The sequence below is a fragment of the Stigmatopora argus genome, chromosome 7 (genome assembly GCF_051989625.1).
Source record: "Stigmatopora argus isolate UIUO_Sarg chromosome 7, RoL_Sarg_1.0, whole genome shotgun sequence".
Classification (NCBI taxonomy): domain Eukaryota; kingdom Metazoa; phylum Chordata; class Actinopteri; order Syngnathiformes; family Syngnathidae; genus Stigmatopora; species Stigmatopora argus.
In genome coordinates, this window is record NC_135393.1 from 4,513,045 (window position 1) to 4,536,337 (window position 23,293).

The 23,293-nt window shown below is 39.4% G+C and overlaps 1 protein-coding gene across 3 annotated transcripts; it reads left to right on the forward strand.

Annotated features, from left to right (window-relative positions):
- The first annotated feature begins 5,056 nt into the window (after window positions 1–5,056).
- pld5 (phospholipase D family member 5) lies at window positions 5,057–21,878 on the forward strand. 3 transcript variants are annotated; one of them, XM_077606282.1, is made up of 10 exons: window positions 5,057–5,376; window positions 11,632–11,768; window positions 11,857–12,040; window positions 12,205–12,313; window positions 12,392–12,519; window positions 14,714–14,911; window positions 16,284–16,435; window positions 18,788–18,953; window positions 19,057–19,147; window positions 19,531–21,878. In XM_077606282.1, the coding sequence occupies exons 1-10, from the start codon at window positions 5,218–5,220 to the stop codon at window positions 19,767–19,769; spliced, it is 1,563 nt and encodes a 520-aa protein (XP_077462408.1). In that variant the 5' UTR covers window positions 5,057–5,217; the 3' UTR covers window positions 19,770–21,878. The 3 variants fall into 3 exon arrangements, with proteins under 3 accessions (XP_077462408.1, XP_077462410.1, XP_077462411.1); XM_077606284.1 differs by having other exon boundaries at window positions 19,060–19,147; XM_077606285.1 differs by lacking the exon at window positions 5,057–5,376 and adding an exon at window positions 9,956–10,224.
- The last annotated feature ends 1,415 nt before the right edge of the window (window positions 21,879–23,293 follow it).

Below are 23,293 nucleotides of genomic sequence, written 5' to 3' on the forward strand. Positions count from 1 at the left end.
TCATGGTAATTACAGAAGGTATTTGCTTACACTGTTCCGCAAGTGAGAGTAAGTCGGAGTCGGTCCTGTCCCAGCTGACTTCGGGCACCAGGCAGGAGACATCCTGAATTGGTGGCCAGCCAATTGAAGGGAACAAGGAGATGGACAACCATTCACACTCGCACTCATGTTTTTTGGATGTGGGAGGAAACCGGAGTACCTGGAGAAGACCCACGCAAGCCCGGGGAGAACATACAAACTCCACACAGGAAGGTCAGGACCTGGGATGGGAACCCCCAATCTCACAACTTTGAGGCCGACGCACTAACCAGTTGTTCACTGGGTCGCCAAAGTTAAAGCAGCAATTGCTATATTGTGGTTTGACTCCTGGAATAGATAATAAATGCTTTTCAAAGTAATATTAGCCAAAAGGCAACACAAAACTCACTAGATTTTGTTGTGGCCACACAAACATTAAAGACTTCCACATCAAAATATTTCTCTCATCCAAGGTCCTGTCTTTTGTATATCTTGTCATTCAAATATTTAAGCCATAAAACAGTGAGCTTTTTACAAATACTGACCATTTATTAAGCCGTTTGAGTGCTTAATTTAAGCCTTGTCCACACGTAGCAGAGTAGCTTCCAAAAAGAGACTTTGCTTGGCTTTTGGGCATGAAACCCAAGGGTTTAATGCAGTGGTGGACCGTCAGGGAGCTGCAAGGCCTTCTCTGCTTACCTAAAAAAATATCTGGATCACAGACTGATGTTAATTATGTTTTGTCCATGATTACTTATTAATAATTCCAAATTGTCTGTCAGCTTCCTTTCATTGCTTTTCCCCTGGTTGTGCTGCTTCCAGATGTGTGTTTTCATATTTAAGCATCTAACCAATCACATTTCAGCTATTTGTTGCCAGGGTCAGAATTCTGCCTTGAGGCCTTCACAGTCAGTTCTGCAGGCTCTGCTGCATAAAACAAGCGATGATAAAACTGTTGCTTTAACCAATCAGAATTCGATTTGGCGACCCCAAAGCCCTTTCAAGAAAAAAAAGCTGAACATCATTAAGAAAGGTCGGACAACTCCAAAGCAAGCAAGCCTGTCACAACCGGGAACGAACATTTTCAGCACTAAATCGAATAAAAACGTATGCGAGAAATACGACAGGACAGGCTCAACTTTCAGCATTAGCTTCGATGGCGATAGAAAAGAAGGAGGAAAGAAAGGAGGACGGATATTGTGTACAGGTAAAAAGTATTTTTAGTGAGTAAAATACGGCTATATTCCTAAATAATATTTCAAATGTATGAGGTTATTATTGATGATTTTTTATGTGTCGCGGTTGTAGCTGCAGTAGAGGTTTTATAGCCATAAAATTGTTTTTGAGGGTTGGATTGATTCCGACAGCTGAAGGCGTCGCTAGCAAATTCACGGACCGACGCTGGTTTAATGTCCATGTACACGTTGATAAACATGTGTTTTTTCCTGAGAGTTGAAACGGCACACTGGCCACGGGGAAATATGTTCATTTGTAGATGCACCTTGAACTTTTTTTATTGCTTCTTTATAAAAAACCCAAAATTGCTCTCCTTCTTCTCTGCCTTTCTATATTCAAGGCATTTTCTCTTTTCAAGTTATCAATATTAGCAGAATTTGTCAGTGCTTCGCTGTGTTCAGCTGTTTGTTGAAGATTTGATTAAAGACATAAAACACAATGGCTAGATTGCTATTTCCAATCAGCTGCAATAAACTATGAAAGTCCGACATCAAAATCAGGGCCATTTTTTTTCCAAACACTGTACTTGATTGAAATTAAGTGATGCAATGTAATGCAATGCGTATTCAAATATATTTATGTAGAATGCATTAACCCAGGGGTCTCCAAACCAGTCCTCAAGGGCCACTGTTGGTCCTGTTTTTTTTCCAATCAATGCAGATCAAACAGTTAACCAATGAGGTTTCTGCTAAAACAAGTAGAATCTGATTGCAATCAACTGATTACACTTATAAGATACCATATTAGTGAAAAGGAGTCGTCTTGTTTGTTCATTCATTATCTGACCCGCTTATTGTCACAAGGGTCGCAGGGTTGGAGAAGTCTACAACAAGCCAACAACGGGTAGCAGAGAGAGTACACCCAGAATTGATTGCCAGCCAATGGAGGGTCCTCTTGTTTGATTGGAATGAAATCATGCACCCATTGCATCCCTCCATGGCATTCTTTGGAGACCACCGCTTAGCCGCCAGTTTTCCAAATTAAAATAGTACTGCAGTGACAAGCTCATTGTTATCAGTTGGCTTTAAAACAGACAGTGATTGGCTGGCGACCCCATATGTACCTGGGATAGGCTGCAGCGTCCCTGTTACTCTCTTTGGGACAAGCGATAAGGGAGATGAATGAATTAAGGAGTATATTGAAGGAATTGCTTAAAAATTTGGCTGGCCAAATATTTTCAAGCAGGAAGATGGTACAGGTTTTTTTTACGATTGGAGTCTCATTAAAATGCGTTTTAAGAAGCACAATCATTTCACAATAGGGAATTAATATTGTTTTAGTGTTTACTGACCACAAGCATCTATTCAAATGAACACAACCAGATATTTTGGAATTTGGGAATAAAGAAAAGTGCCCTCACATTTTGACAGGTTTTCTACAAGAGCAATTTTTGCTTGGATGGTTGAATGTTTTTTCTTACAACCTGAAGGTTACTGCTTTGATTCCCACTTCTCCCCTTGACCCAAAGTGTCATTGAGCATTAAACCCCCCACAACTGTGTCTGATGCTGCATCATCAGTGTGTGAATGAGCTCTTAACTTGCTTTCCATGGGACCTTAATAATTATGTTCACAGACTTTCGAAAATCAGGATATAATGATTTGGGCATCCTTTCCGATTCATTTTATTACATGGCAAAGGCAAGATGATGCATTCATTTATTCCTCTAAAGCAAAAAAAGTTGGAAGAACTTAAATTCAAGTCAAGCTACTGTGGTACCTCTACTTACAGATGCTTCCACATGCACAAAATAATCAGGTTATGAAAAGCCTCGGTTCGAAACCTTTTATTCCATGATTTGAAAACAATCCAAGTTACACAACATCAAATATCCCATGAATGTAAAAACACTACGCGGCATTTCATTTTGAAATTGTCGTGGTCGAGTTGCTTTCCCATTAACTATCTCCCGAGTCCCAACACTTAGCCTGGCCTCCCATTGGCTAGAACGAAGCTGCATTTCCATGATGCCAAAATTGAAGTGATTGCACTGTACGTGGATGTTAGAGCCAGCCTGGGAAGAGGTAGCAAACACTGGTCTGGGCAAGGTGCCAGTTTGACCAGAAATCAGTGCGCTTCAGGTGGATGCAGAGCCAGCCCGAAATGGGGTAGTGGCCACCCACCGGCAGACTTTGACTGTGATCATCCGACCAAAAGATACTTTTCAAGGTCCCTTCTTCATCTTTTTCCAGGACCATGGCTGATCAGCCCTGGCAAGTTTTGTGTCTTCGTTCATCACGGAGTTGTTTTTTGAGTTTTTATGACAAATTGCCTCCTTATTCTTACGTACGCACTGACAATTCCACCCCATTGGAAATTTTTTATGGCTTAATAAATATTTTTTAAATATTTTTTCTATATACATCACACATTTGCATACATATTTCATACACAATTTGTATACTTTTATGATTTTTAAAACAGTATTAAAATTGTGGAACTAATTATGCTAGTTCAATGAAAAATATGTTTTTATATCCAAGTTATGGAAACACTTCTGGAACAAATTAGTTTCGTAAGTAGAGGTGCTCAGGTTTGGATTGAAACTTTTCAAGTCAATTAAGTTATTGCCTGAGAGATTTAAGTAAGTTAGACCTAAATTCAGTAAACTGAGCTGAACATATAACTTGCACAGGATTTATGTCAAGTAAAGTCATCTCAAAATTTAAATTAAAGTGGATTTAGGATAAAGCACATTCTTAATTGTAATTTGAAATGTTTTTGGAAGTATGTTTGAAACCTGGGTTAACTCACTGATAGCCTAAACAATAGAAAACTGGGCTAAACACCCTGGGTTACTGTTCTATTATGCTAGCACACAGACTTTTGAAGGCATCGGAAGTGAAGCTAGGTCCAAGTCCAAACAATTTTACATTTCAAATTCAATTTTTTTCTGCCTGTAAACTTGATAATTTAAGTTAATACAACTAATTTTATCAGGTTTACAGTGAATAGAAGTTACTACCTAGGATATTCTAAGAATTTCATATGACGAGTATACTTTAAATCTTAAATTACCATAACTTATAGGATTTTTTTTACAGTTTGGGTAGGAAGCATTATACATCATGAACAAATCCCAGGACATACATAGACCAATTACTTTTTACACTCACAGTTACGCCTTTGGTACAATGTAGACTCTACATTGTAAAGTCTTCATCCAATGGGGGCAGAGGAAGAACATGCAACATCTTCACAGGAAGGCTTAGCCCTTGAACTTTGATCTATGATGCAGCTAAGAAAAGCCAATATGTTGCCTGACAATATATTTTTGTTCCAAAAACTGGGACTCAGACTTGTTTACCACTGTGTTGTGTCATCAGCTTTCAATCTAACAACACAATGGTTTATAGTTCTGTGTCTCGTTTTCCACCTCTTCAAGCGGCACCTTTTTACAGTAATCAAATATGACTGTCCTGAGGCTCTCCAATCAATCTCAGCAGGCATAGTTTGGCTCTCGCTGTAAGATATTTTAAGATTAAATTAGCCTTTTAAATTTTATGCAGCAGTTCAGAATTTCAGAAATCACATAGATGTATACTAGATGTATGATACTTGTGTGCATTTTCCACAGACTCTAATATTCTTATCAGATGTTTTTTTTATTAGATTAAGATCCACTTTCTGCAACTACACTCCTGTTGCATTTTCATCATGTCCAGAGACTAATATCCCGCCCCTTCCATCCTGCTAGTAGACCAATGAGATACATATACAAACACACACGCACACAGACCCTCCCTTACAAGTCTGAGGGAGTCTGAGAAGGCGTGCTCTGGCCACAAACAGCACAGGGGAGTGCAGCAGAGTGCAAGTGAGATGGCTCCTAGAAAGAAAAAGAGCAATCGCAGCTCTAAATGACAGAAAAGACGGACGTGTCAGCATCTCGCTGTTCGGTTTGCTTGAGTCAGACTGTCTGAAACCCTCCAGGCAGCACAGATCCAGACACAGAAGCCATCAATGGAACTGTCAAATTATCCAAGGTCGAGGGGGCAGGAGGAGGCTTCCCCGGGCATTCTGCCTGATCTGTCCCAAGTGAAAACCAGCAGCTTCAGTGCTTCTCCACAACAGTGCTACTCTGCAACCATCTTTCTGCGCCGTAAAGATAAACCAGAGAAGGTAAGGCAACTCATGAAACTTTTTTCCTCACTTTTTGTCCTCAAATGAACCACTGACATCTCATCAAGTTATTCACTTTTCAACTGATTTTGCACAACATGAACAAATTGGAAGCTGAAATTAAACAGATATTACTGTTGTATTCAACTACATTAAGTGTTCTGGTTGTAAATGTAGACAAGTGATTCAGCTAGTATTGAAATGCAACATGGAAATCCAGTTCATTGCATGTTGTGCATCAAGTAGACTGTCACAGTAGAAACACAAGATGTGGCTGAGTATTGATTACTACTTTCTTCATTGCTACTATACAGCCTTGCACACACACACAACATGGGAAAAAGACCACCTATCTAAGATCATGTTTTTTTTTCCTTTTCATTTAGTTTATGTTTTATTTTGCTGACAAATGTATTTCTAGATTTCCATTATAGGCGAACGTGATTCATTTGAGGACTTTCACATCAATTCAAAAGGATGTTTACATTGAACTGAAAGGGTAGTGTAATAAACATTAGTCGTTGTAATGTATCCAATCCAATATTTGCTAATGCCCATTGTAACAACCTACCATAGTTGTTGTTACTCCTGAATGCCAAAACTAAAACAATAATGTAAAGCTCTTCATACCCTTTATGTATTCCATTAACCATTCTCTATGTATTAATTATTCAACAGACGAATAGGAATATTTGTATAATTCCTTATTAATGCCTTATAATGTACAAAATGGTCTGTGTATTAACTCAATAACTGTCATTGGGGGTTATTCATTCCCTTTAAACTGAGAGGGGTGTCTGTGAATGATCATGTTTCAGTGGCATTGATGGCGATAGACATTAAGTCCATTTGAAATAGGAGTGAACTATCACTGCCAGCCTTTCCAAGCTCAAATGTGTTGGACAGTCAGTTATATGGTACATTTTGCTGACTTGCTGCCATTTTGGACCAGACTTATTAAAATGCAGTATAATGCATTTTAAATGGGCAAACCTGTGTGCAGCTTGTCAGATGCTGTGCTTAAATATCCACCCAGGGCGGACATAAAGATTGATGGTTGCTTCCAGCAGATCGTGATGGTGGTTTACACTGAACAAATGGTAGTGTTCTGCTTTGGTAAAACACTAGCTGATAGAGCTTACTCAACCACAGAGAGTGGATCTTTTTGTATTTTACTGCTATGTCTAAAACTAAAGCATTTGGCTCATGGCCCAGCAGCATATCAACTTGGCATTGTGCCTAGTCAGCCTTCACTCAGTATATCATTCTGACTTTGATGATACAGTAAAGTGGAAGACCAAAAAAAACCAACAACCTAAAAAAAAGCTAGTAATACCGTCTGTAATTACACTGCAAGCAGCCACTGAACCTGTGAGGTGAGTGTGTGAGGCTAAGACACCAACAGAGAAATGTCCTTCACTGGCATTCACTAAGATCTTTTTAGACAAGAGGTAATAAAAAGCTCTGTTCCAAACTGAGATTAAAGAAAAACTTTGTCTTTGGTTGAAACAACATTTTTGGATACAATACGTGTGCGGGGTAAAGTTTATGTTTATCAATGTGTAGGTCTAGGTAAATAATTGGGAGGTTTTATAAGAGTAATAATACCAGGAGAGAAATGCCAACAAAATAATATACAAGTTATGATTAACCCAAACAAATCATAAATTGGATTTGGGTTATTGATTCTTACCATTTGGGGTAGCGTAACAAATTTAACAGATTATTATGTTGACCACAATGAGTGCAGGTAGAGCAGCCATCTCCCTCAGGATGTGACTCAGACATTTCTAGTCTTGCTTATACTGTCCTTTTGGTCAGACACAAAGAAAACATGCATTAAGCAGCTCAAATCCTCACAGTAGATGTGCCATTGCTCCAGTTCCTTCGATACTTGACTCAGACTCACACTTATAATTTCTCTTTATTTTAAGGATATCCTTATTAAGGCCTCATATATTGTCTATTCAAGTATTTTTTTAAAAATACAAATACAATAAGAAAAAGAACAATATAATTTATATGAAATTTTAAATGATATTGATTTATAATAGATTTTTATTTCCAATATTTCTATTCCTTAGTTTTTCAAAGTGTTTGGCGTCATTTTAACAGGTTTGCAAGAAAATTAATGTTGACATTTTCCAGGATGTGATTTTTGAAAAAGTTTATTTTTTTTATTTTGCTTGCCTCTACCAACAATTTGATTCTCGTTATTATAACATGACCGACTCATTCAAATATGAACATCTATGTAATGTATGAAATCTTAATTGATGTTTATGGGGTGGTTTGTTTTACAAAAGCAAATGAAAGTAAATTACAAACCACATAGTTGACAAATTTCAAGCCACAATCAATTTAACCTATTTGTACTTTGTATGATATATTATGAAAATATTGAATTCACTTTCCAAATTGCAAATAGTTAAAACAGTTTAACTTCAGCCCTGCTGTCGTAATCTTTCTCCATAGAGCGCCTATGCTGCATAAACAAAGCAGCAGCTTGCTTGAAGTCGACAGATGTTGTTTTCTACTATTAGGTAGATCTTTATTTGTGAGATTGCAGAATTCTTTTGTTCATTTTATGTGGTTCTGCTGCCACTGACCTTGTTTAGTGTGTTTGTGAAAGATGTACACTTGCCTTAAATTCTCTCCAAAAGCCACATTTGTTAACTATCAAACCATATTACATAAATGTGGTAACCAAAGGTGGGGCATTTGTGTGATTAAATATTTGTTTATTTTAGCAGTATTTCACCATTTCTTAGTTTTTCAATTCTTTTTCAAAGCTCGCCAGGGGCACCATTTAGGCCAAGTCCGGACAAAAAGCCTCAAAACATTAATGCAGTCTGTCTCTCACATTGAATACATTGTGAAACACATTCACTAACCAATTCAAACATGGGAAAGGAGAGCATTATAATCCATGGATGAAATAATAAAAAATGGTTATGTATACCCTGTCTTAGCTGTTTTTTTAAACTCATGTTCCCATATGAGTTTTAAAGTTTCCAAAATTTTGCTACTTGGAGCCTCAATGCATAAAAGTCAGAGATTAGGTTTTCACTAATGAGAATGTCACACAGCAGATTTGTTTCATCACTTTCATACACGACTTGTGATTTTGTACCCAATGCATTCATATAGCACACTGGTCTCAAACCTTTGGCCCAGTACTAATTATGGCCCATGGGAAAATACTTTGCTGTCCCCATTTGACATTAACAATTTAAAGAAGTATATAAATTAGAAAAACATTTAATAAATTGAAGGATCCAAAAAGATCAAATTATGAATAATTTAATTCATTCGTGCATTTTCTGTACAGCTCATCTTCACAAGGGTTGTAGGGGGTGCTGGAGCCTATCCCAGCTAACTCGGGCACCAGGCAGGGTATACCCAGTGAATCAGTGAATCACAGGGCACAAGGAAACGGACAATCATTCTAACTAGGGGCAATTTAGACTGTTCAATCAGCCTGCCCTGTGTCTTTTTTCACTGTAAATTTGATTTTGTCTATTTTTATAAATGTTTTGTGACGTCACATTGCAACCCTTTAATAACCAGCAAAAGACGTTTAATCCATTTTAACTGGGAGGAACTGGAAGAGATCGAATTTTGTTGCCAATATTTGTTTTTAATATCCATTTATCTGATTATTTCATTTACTATCCGTCGTCCTTTACAAATTACCACAGCATGAGGAACAGGCTGAATAAGCTGGTCAGGAGGGCCAGCTCTGTTCTGGGCTGTCCTTTGGACTCTGTGGAGGAAGTGGGAGAGTGGAGGATGCTGACCAGGATGATGTCCATCATGGACAGCATCTCCCACCCCCTGCATGAGTCTGTGGAGTCCCTCCGAAGCTCTTTTAGCAATAGACTGCGGCACCCTCATTGCAGGAAGGAGCACTTCCGCAGATCCTTCCTCCCATCAGCTGTCAGGCTCTTTAAAAAAAATGGCTGAGTGTTAAGACCTACCGTATTCATGCATGTACATCTATGTGTATGTATGTATATATGTGCTTATATATGTATGTGTATGTATGTATATATGTGTATGTACACGTATGTGTATACATGTGTGTGTATATATATATATATATATATATATATATATATATATATATATATATATATATATATATATATATTTCAGCAACACGCTTATTTATTTATATATTTATTCATGTATTTATTTATTAACTTACTGACAACGAAATTTACCGAATACGGGATCAATAAAGTTATCCAATCCAATCCAATGCATTATGTGACCTGGGTTGACAGTGAATGCGTTAAACTAATGATAACTTTTAAATATATGTCCACTGTAGTCACCATTGTTCCTGAAGTGTTTAGGGAGATAATGGTTTTTGTTTGTTTTTAATTCCCTTTGTGCCTTCATAAATCAGGCCCTTATTTCCAGTGCCATCTTCATGAATGTATGCCATTTAGGTTGGATCATGGTGTAGTTTCAAATTAAAACGGGAGGCAATGGGGAAGGGAGTGTGACTGCTGGGATTCAAAAACGCAGCTTTGCATTGGTGGTTTGAACAAGAGGGCTTGGTCTCTCTCCATCTCTCCCACAGTCTCTGTTGTGTCAGCATGGTGCTTCACATTCTGTACTACACACACACCCGCAAACGAACTGCAAATTAGATTGGAACAATAGGTGCTCACACAGACATGCACGTAACGTATGCGTGATGAAGTGCGAAAGTTTGAGTATGGAGCATAGCTGAGAGATCCATCCGCCTCATGAAGATTATGTAAATGCACTGATATCTTGGAAGTTCCAAGGAGTGCAGAGCTCATGGCAGGACCGACAGCGAAGGAACCCATTAAGGTGATGTCCCAACCTCCCACTTAAACACATGCATGCACAGTATTTTAATCCATCGATTTTTTGGTTGTGAAGCTGATTCTGCACCAATGCTACTCTGAATATATGTTTTTTGAATTTAATGGAACTTTATTTAAGGTATTCAAAAACTAACTTTGATTGATTTATTTTAGCTTTAGTTTCAAATAATCTTACAACATCCCAGGGCTCAAGTTACCTTTTTTCATTGTCTTATCTTTGCAGTAATGTGCACATCTGCATGTCAAGCATAGTCTTTTTCTCGGATCCAACTAATGAAAATTTCAGGGTCTCGGTGGACATTAAAGGAGATTACAGTATGTGCTGCAGCAGCCTTATTAACTGAGACTAACGGGGGAGAGAAAAGGGAAAATCAAACATTGTCCTTCTGCTACTGTAAAAAAAAAACTGTGAGCCAAGTCTTAATGCTATCTCATCTTGAAACATATAGAATGTTTCTTATTATTATTATGAAGTAAATAAAATTAGCCCACAAACTTATTTAATAAAGTTGTATCATAATTATTATGTCTAAACTCGTTACAATGATAAAATGAAACACTGATTTTGAACAACTCTGTCAGAGATCTATTAATGTAAACAAGCATGCATAATCTTCAATGTTTCTTTTTTTATTTAGGAGTGGCATGGTAAAAACTGAAAACACCATCTGATGTTTTCTTGCTGTGCTGTCATGTTGAAAGTGTTTTATTCTGAGTGCAATGCAGTTCTCTTTAATTTAAATTAATCTGAGTCTTGGTCTCAATATAATTAAGTTAAAATATATTTAAAGAAGACATAGAAGGTCGCGATGAAAGTCTGCAGTGAGGAGCAAAGCCAAATGCCTTTGCTGCACTTTTTTTTAAAAAAGTGTTATTAAGCATTTGGATCAGGGCAGTAGGGTTGCGCATGATGCAGTGTTCTGACCAACCATTATTACAGCCACAATGTACACTATTGTACACAAGTATTGCTTTTAATATTGCAAAAGACTGGTCTGAGATGTGATATTCAGGTCGTAAAATCCCTGTCAAGGATGACATGCATGACAACAAAGCAGCACTACATACAAAAGATATATATTTTGAGCCATACATTATAATTACAGTGGTGAATGGTTCATTGTAATGTGAGATTTTCTTATCTATTTGACATAGCAGCGGTATTCTTTATCCAGTGCAACATTTACACTGTTGTTTATTGATTTTTTACTACCTTCGCAGTGTATTGATTGAGGAAATTAACATTTATGGGGTCATTACTTTCCCTTCTCGAGGCCATGAAATTAATTGCCATGTTGTTGTCTTTTGCAGTGTTTATCCCTTACAAATTGTCATATGTTGTCCACTAAAGTACAAATTGTTGTGCTTCTGTGTCTCTCTGGCTTGTAAGACTCAGCAGAAATGCATCGCCATCTTTGCACTGCTATGCTGCTTTGCTGTGCTCTTGGTGCTTATCTTCTCTTCTGTGGATATTTGGGGGGACAGTGAGGATGGAATCACTGAGGAGAATTGCCGCAAAGACTGTCGGTGAGATATTCAACACAGGAAACACGATGAAATAATGAGACAGGTGTTAATTTTCTGGTGTTAAGGCTCTGTGATTTGGATTTTACAGCATTGTCCTTGTGGAAACAATCCCCGGGGATCTCAAAGAACACTTGAATGGCAGACCCCACCTGCCAGTCTTAGCGGGTTTCCACACTCTGCTGGACCAAGCAAAGCACTCAGTCCAGATAGTGTCTCCAGTCTGGAACTTAAGGCCTTCAGAAATAAAAACAATGCAAAGCACAGAAAGACTGGTACAAAGTCAAGATTACACCATTTACCTTGTGTCAATTTTCATTTCCCATGTGTTAAAAAAGAGAACAGTTTAATTATTTTAAAGATTGAACGTGTCTGCTCTTAATGAGTTTCGACCAGTGGAGACCAAACAAAGCATAAACACTGACTTCCGCTTCCTCAGGGTCAACTTTTATTCCAGAGATTGCTCAACTTGAAATCCCGTGGGGTCAAACTAAAGATTGCCAGCGACCTGACTAACTCTACAGAACAGAAGATTTTGGCAGAACACAGTAAGTAATAGGCAAAGTGGCACTCAGGCCAATTTTTTCCTTGTCCACCTTCTCCTGTCTGTCTCTTTAACCATCCAGACGCTGAAGTGCATTTGGTTAACATGACAGCTTTTACCAGAGGAGCACTCCATTCCTCATTCTGGATTGTAGATCGGACACACTTTTACATCGGCAGCGCTGACATGGACTGGAGGTCATTCTCCAAGGTAACATCAACACTTTGCGTCTTGTGAAAAAAACTGATAGCATTGCCTTTCTCGTATATGACGCCGTTTTAGCATCTTTTTACTAAAGACTGAGGGCGTACAAAAGAAGGGTCAAATCCTGTAACTGAATCAGTATGCAGTTAGACAAGGACATCATTTTATAAGGGATCAAACTGCAGGATTTTTTTTGCTCCATATGAGGGGGGAAATGTGCAGACAAATGTAGTGTGCAGTACATGCAATATAGACATTTGTAATGTAGATTATTGAATTCTTCACCAAAGGTGGTCAATAAAGGAATGCACATTTGGAGTGTTCAATTGTAGGTCAAATATTCAAAGAATGTTCCACATCAGTGAGTTGTTAGCCTGACAGTTCTGAGGTAGAAGGTTTACAATCCCCTGTGCCCTGCGATTGGCTGGCAACCAATTCAGGGTGTCCCCTGCCGACTGCCTATAGCAGGGATACAGAGAGAGCCATAAACAATTCATATTTTCTAATGTTATTTCTGGAGAGCCATTCTCAGAATGGAAAAGTAAAAATATATGAAAATGTGTGATTTTTTTGTCATTTCGCCACTTTTAAAGTATACAAAAAGTCTCTGAACTCTTGACAACATTGTTATGATGTTGCTAATCAATCAGTTATCAATTAGATTATCCATGCGGAAGAGTAATGAAAAACAAAATTCTTATTAAAGTGGTGCTAGAGGTAGTGTCAACGCCACAGTGTCGACGTGACGCTCCTATTGATTAGATTAGATTAGATAACTTTATTCATCCCATATTCTGGAAATGTCACTCACAGTAGCAAGAGGGTGAGAACACAGGCACAGGAAAATACATTTTAAACATAAATTTAGATGCGTAAAAAGATGCGTTCGGGACTCAGCTCTCTCACCAGTGATTTCCATATTTTACCTCACAGGTTAATGGAGAGCCATATGCACCCATGGAAAGAGGCACATATGGCTCCCGAGCCACGGGTTTCCTACCCCTGGCCGGCACTCGGACGTTTCGTCGGAAGACGTTTGGTCCCCGGATGTTTGGTCCCCGGACGTTTGGTCGACCAGACGTTTGGTAGAACGGATGGGGTGTCGACCGGACGTTTGGTAGAACGGACGGGGTGTCGACCGGACGTTTGGTAGAACGGACGGGGTGTCGACCGGACGTTTGGTAGAACAGTCTCTCTCTCTCTCTCTCTCTCTCTCTCTCTCTCTCTCTCTCTCTCTCTCTCTCTCATGATTATAATTTTGAGAGCGAGAGATTACCTGGTTGTTCGCTTTCAACAGTAAACTCTCTGTCTCTCTCTCTCATAATTTGACAGCGAGCAAACCCGGCGACCAAACGTCCGGTCGACGGCCCGTCCGTTCTACCAAACGTCCGGTCGACCAAACGTCCGGGGACCAAACGTCTTTCGACGAAACGTCCGGTCACGCCCTGGCCTAAAGTTAGCTGGGATAGGCCCCCGAACCTCCACGACTCTTGTGAGGATGGGCACTGCAGAAAATGAATGAATAAAATATTCAAAGAATAAAAATGTCCTCTGTCCACTTTCCATTCTGCATTGCAGAATTATTTACGTACTGTCTAAAAGTATATTTAGTATAAATAACATGTTTGCTGACCTACTTCATTTCCTTTAAATTAGCAGACAATTAGATTTTGCCGTTATCCTTTTTCTTTGGATAAAAAGTCAAGAAAATAAATGTATCTGTTATCTAACTGCAAGCCGTTTAGAATGGATCTAGCACAAATCTCAGAAGCAAGGACACAAATGAACAAAATGTTTTATTAAACTCGAGGAACACGCCAAAAGCATGATTATGACAAAGTACAACAAAAGTAGCATGACTAAGTCGACGAGTAAACTAAGGATTCAATGTACCAAAATAATCATATCGAGAAATGCAACAATATGATGGCAGGAAAACTCAGAAGGCATGTTGGGCGCACACAGCAATAACCAATGCAATAGTCCGATAGCAACTGGCTGCGGCTGGAAATCCCTAAATACTAAGTGCTATTATTGTACAACAGCCATGTCGCTCGGCTTGGCAATTCAGCTAATTGAGGTGCAGGAAAGAGGTAAAAAAAAACAGAGCAAACCAGACATGCCAGTTTCATTTGTAGACGCAGTTTAACTGTTCTACTGTATCACTGGTGGATTTTCTTTCTTTTCTAACACTCCACAGAGAAAGGAGCTGGGTTTGATGGTGTACAACTGCAGTTGTCTGGCTCTGGATCTCCACAGAATATTTTCTTTTTATTGGCAGCTCCATGATAGAGACTACATCCCCTCAATCTGGTCCAAGAGAGTTACAGCGCTCTATGGGAGATATGAGGCTCTGGAGCTGGAGCTTAATAATACCCCTGCAGTTGCATATGTTTCTGCAAGTATCTTTCTCATTTAGCATTAACATTCTTATATTCAATGCACAGCCGCCTCGTGGTGTAGAGGTTCACTTGCCTCACTTCAATGCGGGCAGGCGTGGGCTCGATTCCTCCTAGTGGTGGTATGATTGAGAGTGAGGGTGGTTGTTTGTCTCTCTGTGATCCTTGCGACTGACTGGCGACCAGTCTAGGGTGAAGTCTGTCTTTTGCCCGAAGACCGCTGGGTTAGGCTCCAGCAACCCCCGCAACCCTTTCGAGGATGGGTGGTGTGGAAAATGAATGAATATTTTCAACACACTTTAGATAAAGATAAATGGTACATCATTTTGAAATTTGAGATTTTTGTGAGATTTTTTTATTTGTCCCTGTGATTGCATTTTTTTTCTCTAAAACATACTTCTCATCCTGTCCATAGTCTTGCCAAAAGCCAGCTGGGATTAGCTTGACTTGCAATCCTCGGTAGGATGGTGTTGCATGCAAAAAATCAAGAAGCTAAAGTATTTTAATGGGTTCATACAGTAATGATGAAAGAAAAATTGTTAAATTTTTCCATTACATTATGCCATGATTTAGACTTCCAATTACAAAATACAGGACAGTAGCTATTTGGAGGTCTGCAATACTCAATAGAAAAAATCTTCTTTGCTTTAGTGATGCAGTCCATCAGCCTCACGGCATAGTGGTTCACTAACTAGCCTGACTTCGGTGCGGGCAGGTGCGGGCTCGATTCCTCACTTATTTTATGTTCATGTTAGGATGAGAAAGTAGACCTTATTCATCTCTTCCACAAGATTTCTCTAACTCTGGGCACAGTTGCATGAAACAAATGTTAACTACCTACACATGTATATATAAAATACCCATGTACTACTCTACATAACTTAACATAAGGAGACAAAGATGATACATATTTTTATGTGATGAGTTCATTATTATAAAGTTGCTTGTCCTTGAGCTGCAACTAAAAATAACTTACCTTATTGACAAACGGGTTGTTTAATTCAATTTTGATTTGTATTCAATTTCCTAACTATATTTGGTTACCTAATGAAATAATTCTGTATCCTGTGGTCTGGATAGTATTTTTATGATACATTATCTGCCAAAGCAAAAGGACAAAGTCGGGAGAGGGGGGCATATATCATCATTAATCATGTTATGTTATAAGACTATGTTTGCTGTAGCCTGCTCTTACGACCTCACCTATTGTTAAAAACAAGATACATAGTATACTTAGTTTTTGTTGAAATCATTGTTGCGTCACATGTTACATATATGAATAAATTTAATTCAATTTAGCATTTGCATTGTGACCTGCATCAGTGTAAAGTCAATGCATAGTCACTTTATTGATATACAGTATCTTTACAGACATCGCCTGATATCTTCTGTGCTAAAGAGCGCAGTAGAGATGTAGATGCTATCTATCAAGTCATGCAGAGTGCAAAAGCATTCATCTTCATCTCTGTGACGGACTACCTCCCTCTTGTGAGCAGGCGCCTCAAAGGAACCTCCGTCACAAGGTACTGAGTTTGCTATAAAAACATATGTATTTTGTCACAGTCTATATTCAATTTGGCCGCCTCATTTTGTAGGGGTTCACTCGCCTGGCTTCGGTGCAGGCAGGCATGGGCTCGATTCCCGCTGGTGGGGGTATGATTGTGGGTGTGAATGGTTGTCTCTCTCTCTCTGTGTCCTACGGCTAATTGGCGACCGGTCTAGGGAAGTGGTCCCCAACCACTGGGCTGTGAACCGGTGCCGGTCCGTCAGAACTATTAATAATAACATTTTCAATCTCGCCCTCCTCCTTGACATAAGAAATATTGTTATAATAAGAATAAATAATTACTAGAGTGGTACCTTGAGATACGAGCTTAATGCGTTCCGGGACAGAGCTCGTATGTCGATTTTCTCGTAACTCAAATGAACGTTTCCCATAGAAATGAACTAAAAACAAATTAATTCGTTCCAACCCTCCGAAAAAACACCCAAAACAGGATATTGGATTGGAAAAACATTTTTATTTGTTCTAATTCGCCATTGTTGGAGTAATCATTATTATAAATGTGTTTGCAATGAATATAAAGCCTTATAATATACATGCTTACTATATTAATCAATATATGTGCTTATTAGGAATAGTAATGCTCATCCTAAATGTGTAACTATATTAAACAATATATATATATGGGTTGATCGCTTTCAACGAAGACAAACGCTTACGCCAAGGTCGCTCTCCAGGACAGCTGGGTCCAGCGAGAGATACGAGTTCGCAAAGACATAAAACAATACACTGAGTCCTTGCTCCGAGGACTGATTACTGGAAGATACGCCTCAACCCTTTCCACAGATGCAAGTTCGCAATGAAGATCTGTGAAGGACGCTTAAATTGTTGTTGGGTCAGCGGATGGCTATCAAGCATATTGTTTTAATTTGTGACGCTAGTTTGACGCTAGGTTTGCTTGATTATAGAATTGTTTTGTTTCTTGCTTACGCAATTGGATCGAGTCGATAACCTTGTAATTGTTTTGATTTGAGGCCTTAAATGGGCAGGACATAATGCCACTCTTTAGAATAATCTTGGTCGGCCGAGCGGTCCGGATGTATTCTCTTCTTGCAAGAATTAAATGGTGAGATGTGACTACAGATGCCTTTTTTATTGAAAGCTGAATTGGAAAAACCTAAGGATAAACCTACAATTGGATGAACCTAACAGCCATCTATTAACAAAGTAACAAATAACTAGTGGTTTAATATTAGTAAAATGTGTTTAGTAGTTCTAAAATTAGACGGATTTCGCAGAAGGGAGAGAGAGTGACAGAGAGGGGGGGGGGACTTTTTGCACGGCAACGCGCTCGTAACATAACATAAACAAATTTAAATGAACTTGCATTGCGATGCAGACACACTCACAAATAAGTTTAATCTAACTTTACACTAAACTTAATTCTAATTTTGTTTTAAATTTTGATACCTTTCTTCTCCCGGGTTGACTCTATTTGCCCCACCTCCACCCTGACATTCAGATGAACCTATCGAGGGCTGTTTGCTTTTGTATTCCCTTCAAAATATTCAAAAAATGATGCACAAAAATGTCCTCTCAATAGGATAACCCACGACCACTTCCCAACGAGAAGTAGCATAAGGGTTTATTATTATTATTATTAGCGATCGCCCCGCCATTCGCACAGACTAACGAGGAAAAAAAACTGAAAAAAATGCAATGCTCCGCCCAGTGCTCGTGGAGACATTACGGGGGAGTTGCGACCAGAGAGACATTACACGAGGGAGTTGCGGGGGGAGAGAGACTGCGCCCATGATGTTCTTATGAGCAGCCTATTGTGTCCGCTGTCTGCTCGTATAGCAAAATTAGTCTCGTATCTCAAGATAAATATTTGCTCAAAATGTTACTCGTATCTCAAATTGCTCGTATCTTGGGGCATTCGTATGTCGGGGTACCACTGTATTATGCTTGGGACTTGTTTTGTTTTTTTTGCCGTTGTCGACGTCGTTCATGCACCAACCCACCCCCACCTAATTTTGTCTTAAGTTGTCATCCTCCCCATAAGTCGGTCCGTGAGAAAATAGAAAGAGCTTTACCTGTCTGCGGTGAGAAAAAGATTGGGGGCCGCTGGTCTAGGGTGTATTCTGCCTTTTCCCCGAAGTCAGCTGGGATAGGCTCCAGCAGCCCCTGCAACCCTTACGAGGATACGTGGCACGGAAGATGAATTAATGAAAATTCCTTTCATGGACCCTGTGATATGAATACATATTGTATTTGTACTGTTGCGGTTTGTGTAATTCATACAATCCGGATAAACTTGTCTAGTCCAGGGAGTGAAGAAATCCTTCAATTTGAATGTCTTTCTCATTAGGTACTGGTCACCGCTTGATGAAATGATCAGAGAGGCGGTGGTTCTGAGAGGGATCAAAGTTCGCCTGCTCATAAGTTTCTGGAAGAACACTCACCCACTCACCTTCAACTTTGTCAACTCCCTTAAGTCGCTGTGCATTCAGCTATACAACTGTTCCATGGAGGTGGTATGTAGAGAAACCCCTCTCTCAGGACTGAACAGGATGTGCCACTTGTTATTCAAAGTAAAGAATTAAAGGAGTTTTTGTGGGGGTTTCATTTATTTTTCAGAAGTTTTTCATCCAGAAGGAACAAAAAGATGACATTCAACATGGGCTCAATCACAACAAGTACATGCTGACAGACAATGCTTGTTACATTGGTAAGTGTTATGTATACTTGATTCCATTTGCCATGTATATTTACATTCTTTCATAATTACAATTTTTATAAATTGCTGGAATCTTTTCATCATATACTTTGCATAACAAATCGCATCACTGGTTAATTATGGATAATGATGGAGAATAGCAAACCAACAAAAAGTACACTTAGATCTCATTTAAGAACTTTTATGTAATTTTTAGACTAATGTTTTAATTCCCTCCAATGACCAAATAGCTAATTTCCTTATAGGAGATGCTGCTATGAGCTTTGAGTTTGACTTTACAGTGAACATATTATATATTGTATGTGGTGATTTGTACACAGGCGTAACAACTGAAAAATGTTATATGTACCTCTTTTTCTGCTTTACCTCCTCAGGGAACCATAACTGGGTAGGGAATGAATTTTCCGATAATGGTGGAGTCGGGCTAGTGGTCCAGATGAAAAATGGTGGTGGGAAGGTTTTGGAACAATTGAAAAGTGCCTTTGACAGAGACTGGACTTCACCTTATTCAAAGAGCTTTCTAGGAAATAAAGATCAAGACAACAAATACAGACAACTGCATCAAGTAAAGTCTAAGGAAGGGAACGAGTGGAAGAATGGTCCTGTAGTTTAATAGTGTACCTTTCTGTAACCTGTATTTAAGTCAACACACGGCACTATGCACTAATATATAAGTATCTTATACGGTACTTGCATTTTAGGTATCTTTATGTAGCAACATATCTTAGTATTTTATTTTATTCTAGTAGTTGGTCATTATCTATTACACTTTAGCATAATAATTTTAAACAATCCTGGAAATTACTCAAACAAATACGCAACCTATATGCAATGTATTCTCCTCAAATATAGCTATATACCGTATATCTAAAACAATCACTCACAAGAATTTTTAAATGACTAAATGCATGTTTTGGCATGGAGTAGATAGTAGGACTAGAGAAGAGAAATCCCAGCTCAAATCCAGAATTTAGGAACTATGTACCAAAACTCGCATACTACTTCCCTTAAATTCATAGCATTACTTTAAAACTTTATACAAGTCAATAATAGTAGATTGACTAAAGCACATAAAGCCTTGCTGTTGTTGTTCTTCATCTTCCTCTTGGTAAGGACACTAACTTAAATTGCTACCCCTCCATTTTTGTGGATTGATCATTATGAGGTATAGATATGTTCCACGGATTTAAACATTTTTTTCCTGTAGCCGGATTTTTTTTCTTCTTTTTTTCTCAATCCTACCTGCTGGATTTTTTTATGTTTATTTTTTTTTAATCTCAATGCCCGAATATAAGACGACCCCCTCTTTTTCAAGACTCATCTCATCTTATCTCATCTTCTTCCACTTATCCGAAGTCGGGTCGCGGGGTCAGCAGCTTCAGCAGGGAAGCCCAGACTTCCCTCTCCCCAGCCACTTCATCCAGCTCCGGGAGGACCCCAAAGCGTTCCTGGCCTAGCCGGGAGACATAGTCTCCCCAGCGTGTCCGAGGTCGGCCCCGTGGCCTTCTCCCGGTGGGACGTGCCCAGAAGACCTCCTTAGGGAGTCATCCAGGGTGCATCCTGATCAGATCCCAGAGCCAACTCACCCTCCACCTTTAAAAAGGGAAACCACTACCCCGGTCTGCCAATCCAGAGGCACTGTCCCCGATGTCCATGCGATGTTGCAGAGACATGTCAACCAAGACAGGGTGCCGCCACAACAGGCAGCAACTCCAGTCTGCCGCCTCAGCAATAGAAACGCGGAACATGGTCTACTCGGACTCAATGTCCCCCGCCTCGTCCCGGACATGTGAGAAGGTCTGTCGGCGGTGGGAATTGAAACTCCTTCTGACAGGGGAATCTGCCAGGCATTCCCAGGAGGCCCTCACAAAACATTTGGCCGCATGGGCATCTGCCCCCACCATCACAAAGTTGATCATCGAACTGCAGCCTAGGGTGTCCTGATGCCAAGTGCACATATGGACACTCTGATGCTTGAACACAGTGTTCATTATTGTCAGTCCACAACAAGCACAGATATCTAACAATAGAACATCACTTGGGTTCCGATCATGGGGGCCGTTCTTCCCAATCACTCCCCTCCAGGTCTCGCTGTCATTGCTCACGTGAGCATTGAAGTCCCCCAGCAGAACTAGGGAGTCACCCGAAGGAGCACTCTCTAGCACCCCTTCCAAGGACTCCAAAAAGGGTGGGTACTCTGAACTGCTGTTTGGTTTTCAAGACTCAAGTTTGAAAAAATAATTTTTAAACACCAATTTTTATACACAAGATAATGCCCGTATATCTAAAACAATTGATTCTAACAATATATTCGAGAAAAAACGCATGTTATTTTGCCTTATTAATATCATGCAAACATTGTCCATCACATCTTAATATCTGGACATTTAAATGTGGAAACTAAAGTGTAATCACATTAGTAAATGAATGGTTTCTGGTTTTTGAAATGTAAATTAACCAATCTACTGTGATAAAACAACAAAATTGCAATAACTGCATCAAATCTAGACTAATTTCTTAGTCCTACTTATTTATGTGACTACTTACTTATTCATGTTAATTACTTATCTAGTTTGATTACGTATTTATGTTCACTGCTTGTTATGTTGACTACTTATTTATTTATTATTTATGTATTGGTTATTTATGTGTGCACTTCATGGTGAAGCTTTAAATCTAATTATACTTGTATAATGACAATAAAGGCATTCAATTCAATTCACTTAACCATCAAAGTGTTCAGCATTTATTTTAAAGGTATCTGGCCCCAACTGAAGTTATGAATGGATACAATGTTGAGACCCCAATTTATTTATTTCAATGCAAAAAAACATCATTATATTCGGGCCAAGATGGTAATCAATTGTGGGATTAAATTGCTGCACCTCCATTAATCATGAATGTATTACAAATAAATTTGAATGGTATATTTTAGGGAGGCTGCCCGGCGGCTTGAGTGGTCGGTCTCACAGTGAGGGACCTGGGTTCAAATCCAGGTTGGTCCACCTGTGAGGAGTTTGCATGTTCTCCCCGGGCCTGTGTTGCTTTTCTCCGGGTACTCCGGTTTCCTCCCACATTCCAAAGACATGCATGGTTGAACACTCTAAATTGCCCCTAGGAATGGGAGTGTCCATGGTTGTCCGTCTCCTTGTGCCCTGCGATCGGCTGGCCACCGACTCACGGTGTCCCCCGCCTCTGGCCCAAAGTCAGCTGGGATAGGCTCCAGCAGCCCCCGCGACCCTAGTGAGGACAAAGCGGTTCAGAAAATGAATTAATAAATGAATGAATATTTTGGGATCTACTCAACTCAATCCTTACAGCCTTATTATTATTATTATTATTATTATTATTATTTGTCTCCGCAAACCTAATGATGATTCAGAAAATGAGATGAGACTATTATTTGTCTTTGGGCTGATTAATTAGATCAATTGCGGACTTATTCTTGCCTGTCAGTTTGAAATCACTCAGTAGATGGCAAGCACGCTCTCCAGTTGAGCTTCTCGTGTCTCCAGACTGACTGATGAGACATACTAGGGAGAGTCGTGCAGTCACCGTTCATTTTTTACTTATTGAATAAAAAAAACCTTCTTTTTTTTACTTTCACATACACTTTTTATTTAATTGGTCTATATTGGAAATGGCATATATATAGCTACCAAACATAAAGAGAACACTTAAACACTTAATTATTCCCAACTTTTGTTTAACCAGTGTTTGGATGCCCGTTTCTCTTTTTTTTTCGCTCCAGCTAAACAATCTGAATGGGAGTTTTTAAGTATCTCATCTCATCTCATTTTCTGAACCGCTTTATCCTCACTAGAGCCACAGGGTGTGCTGGAGCCAATCCCAGCTGACTTCGGGCAAGAGGCGGGGGACACCGTGAATTGGTGGCCAGCCAATCGCAAGGCACAAGGAGACAAGCAACCATTCAGGCTCACACCCACTCACACAGGTGTACCGACCTGGATTTGAACCCAGGTCCCTCACTGTGAGACCAACGCGCTAACCACTCGAGCCGCCGGGCCGAAGTACAATATACTATAGTACTCCTGAAAAATCATTTTACGGGCCGAAGATCTTCCAGGTTCGAACATTGTGTGGCAGTATTGGACCACTCTTGGACGCCCGGTGTTT

Bases quoted from the DNA above. Each gene is read 5' to 3' on its own strand.
- pld5 (XM_077606282.1), top strand. From the start codon at position 5,218: ATGGAACTGTCAAATTATCCAAGGTCGAGGGGGCAGGAGGAGGCTTCC. The intron at 12,314-12,391 runs GTAAGTAATAGG...TTAACCATCCAG, and splicing joins GAAGATTTTGGCAGAACACA to ACGCTGAAGTGCATTTGGTT. The intron at 19,148-19,530 runs GTAAGTGTTATG...TTACCTCCTCAG, and splicing joins AGACAATGCTTGTTACATTG to GGAACCATAACTGGGTAGGG.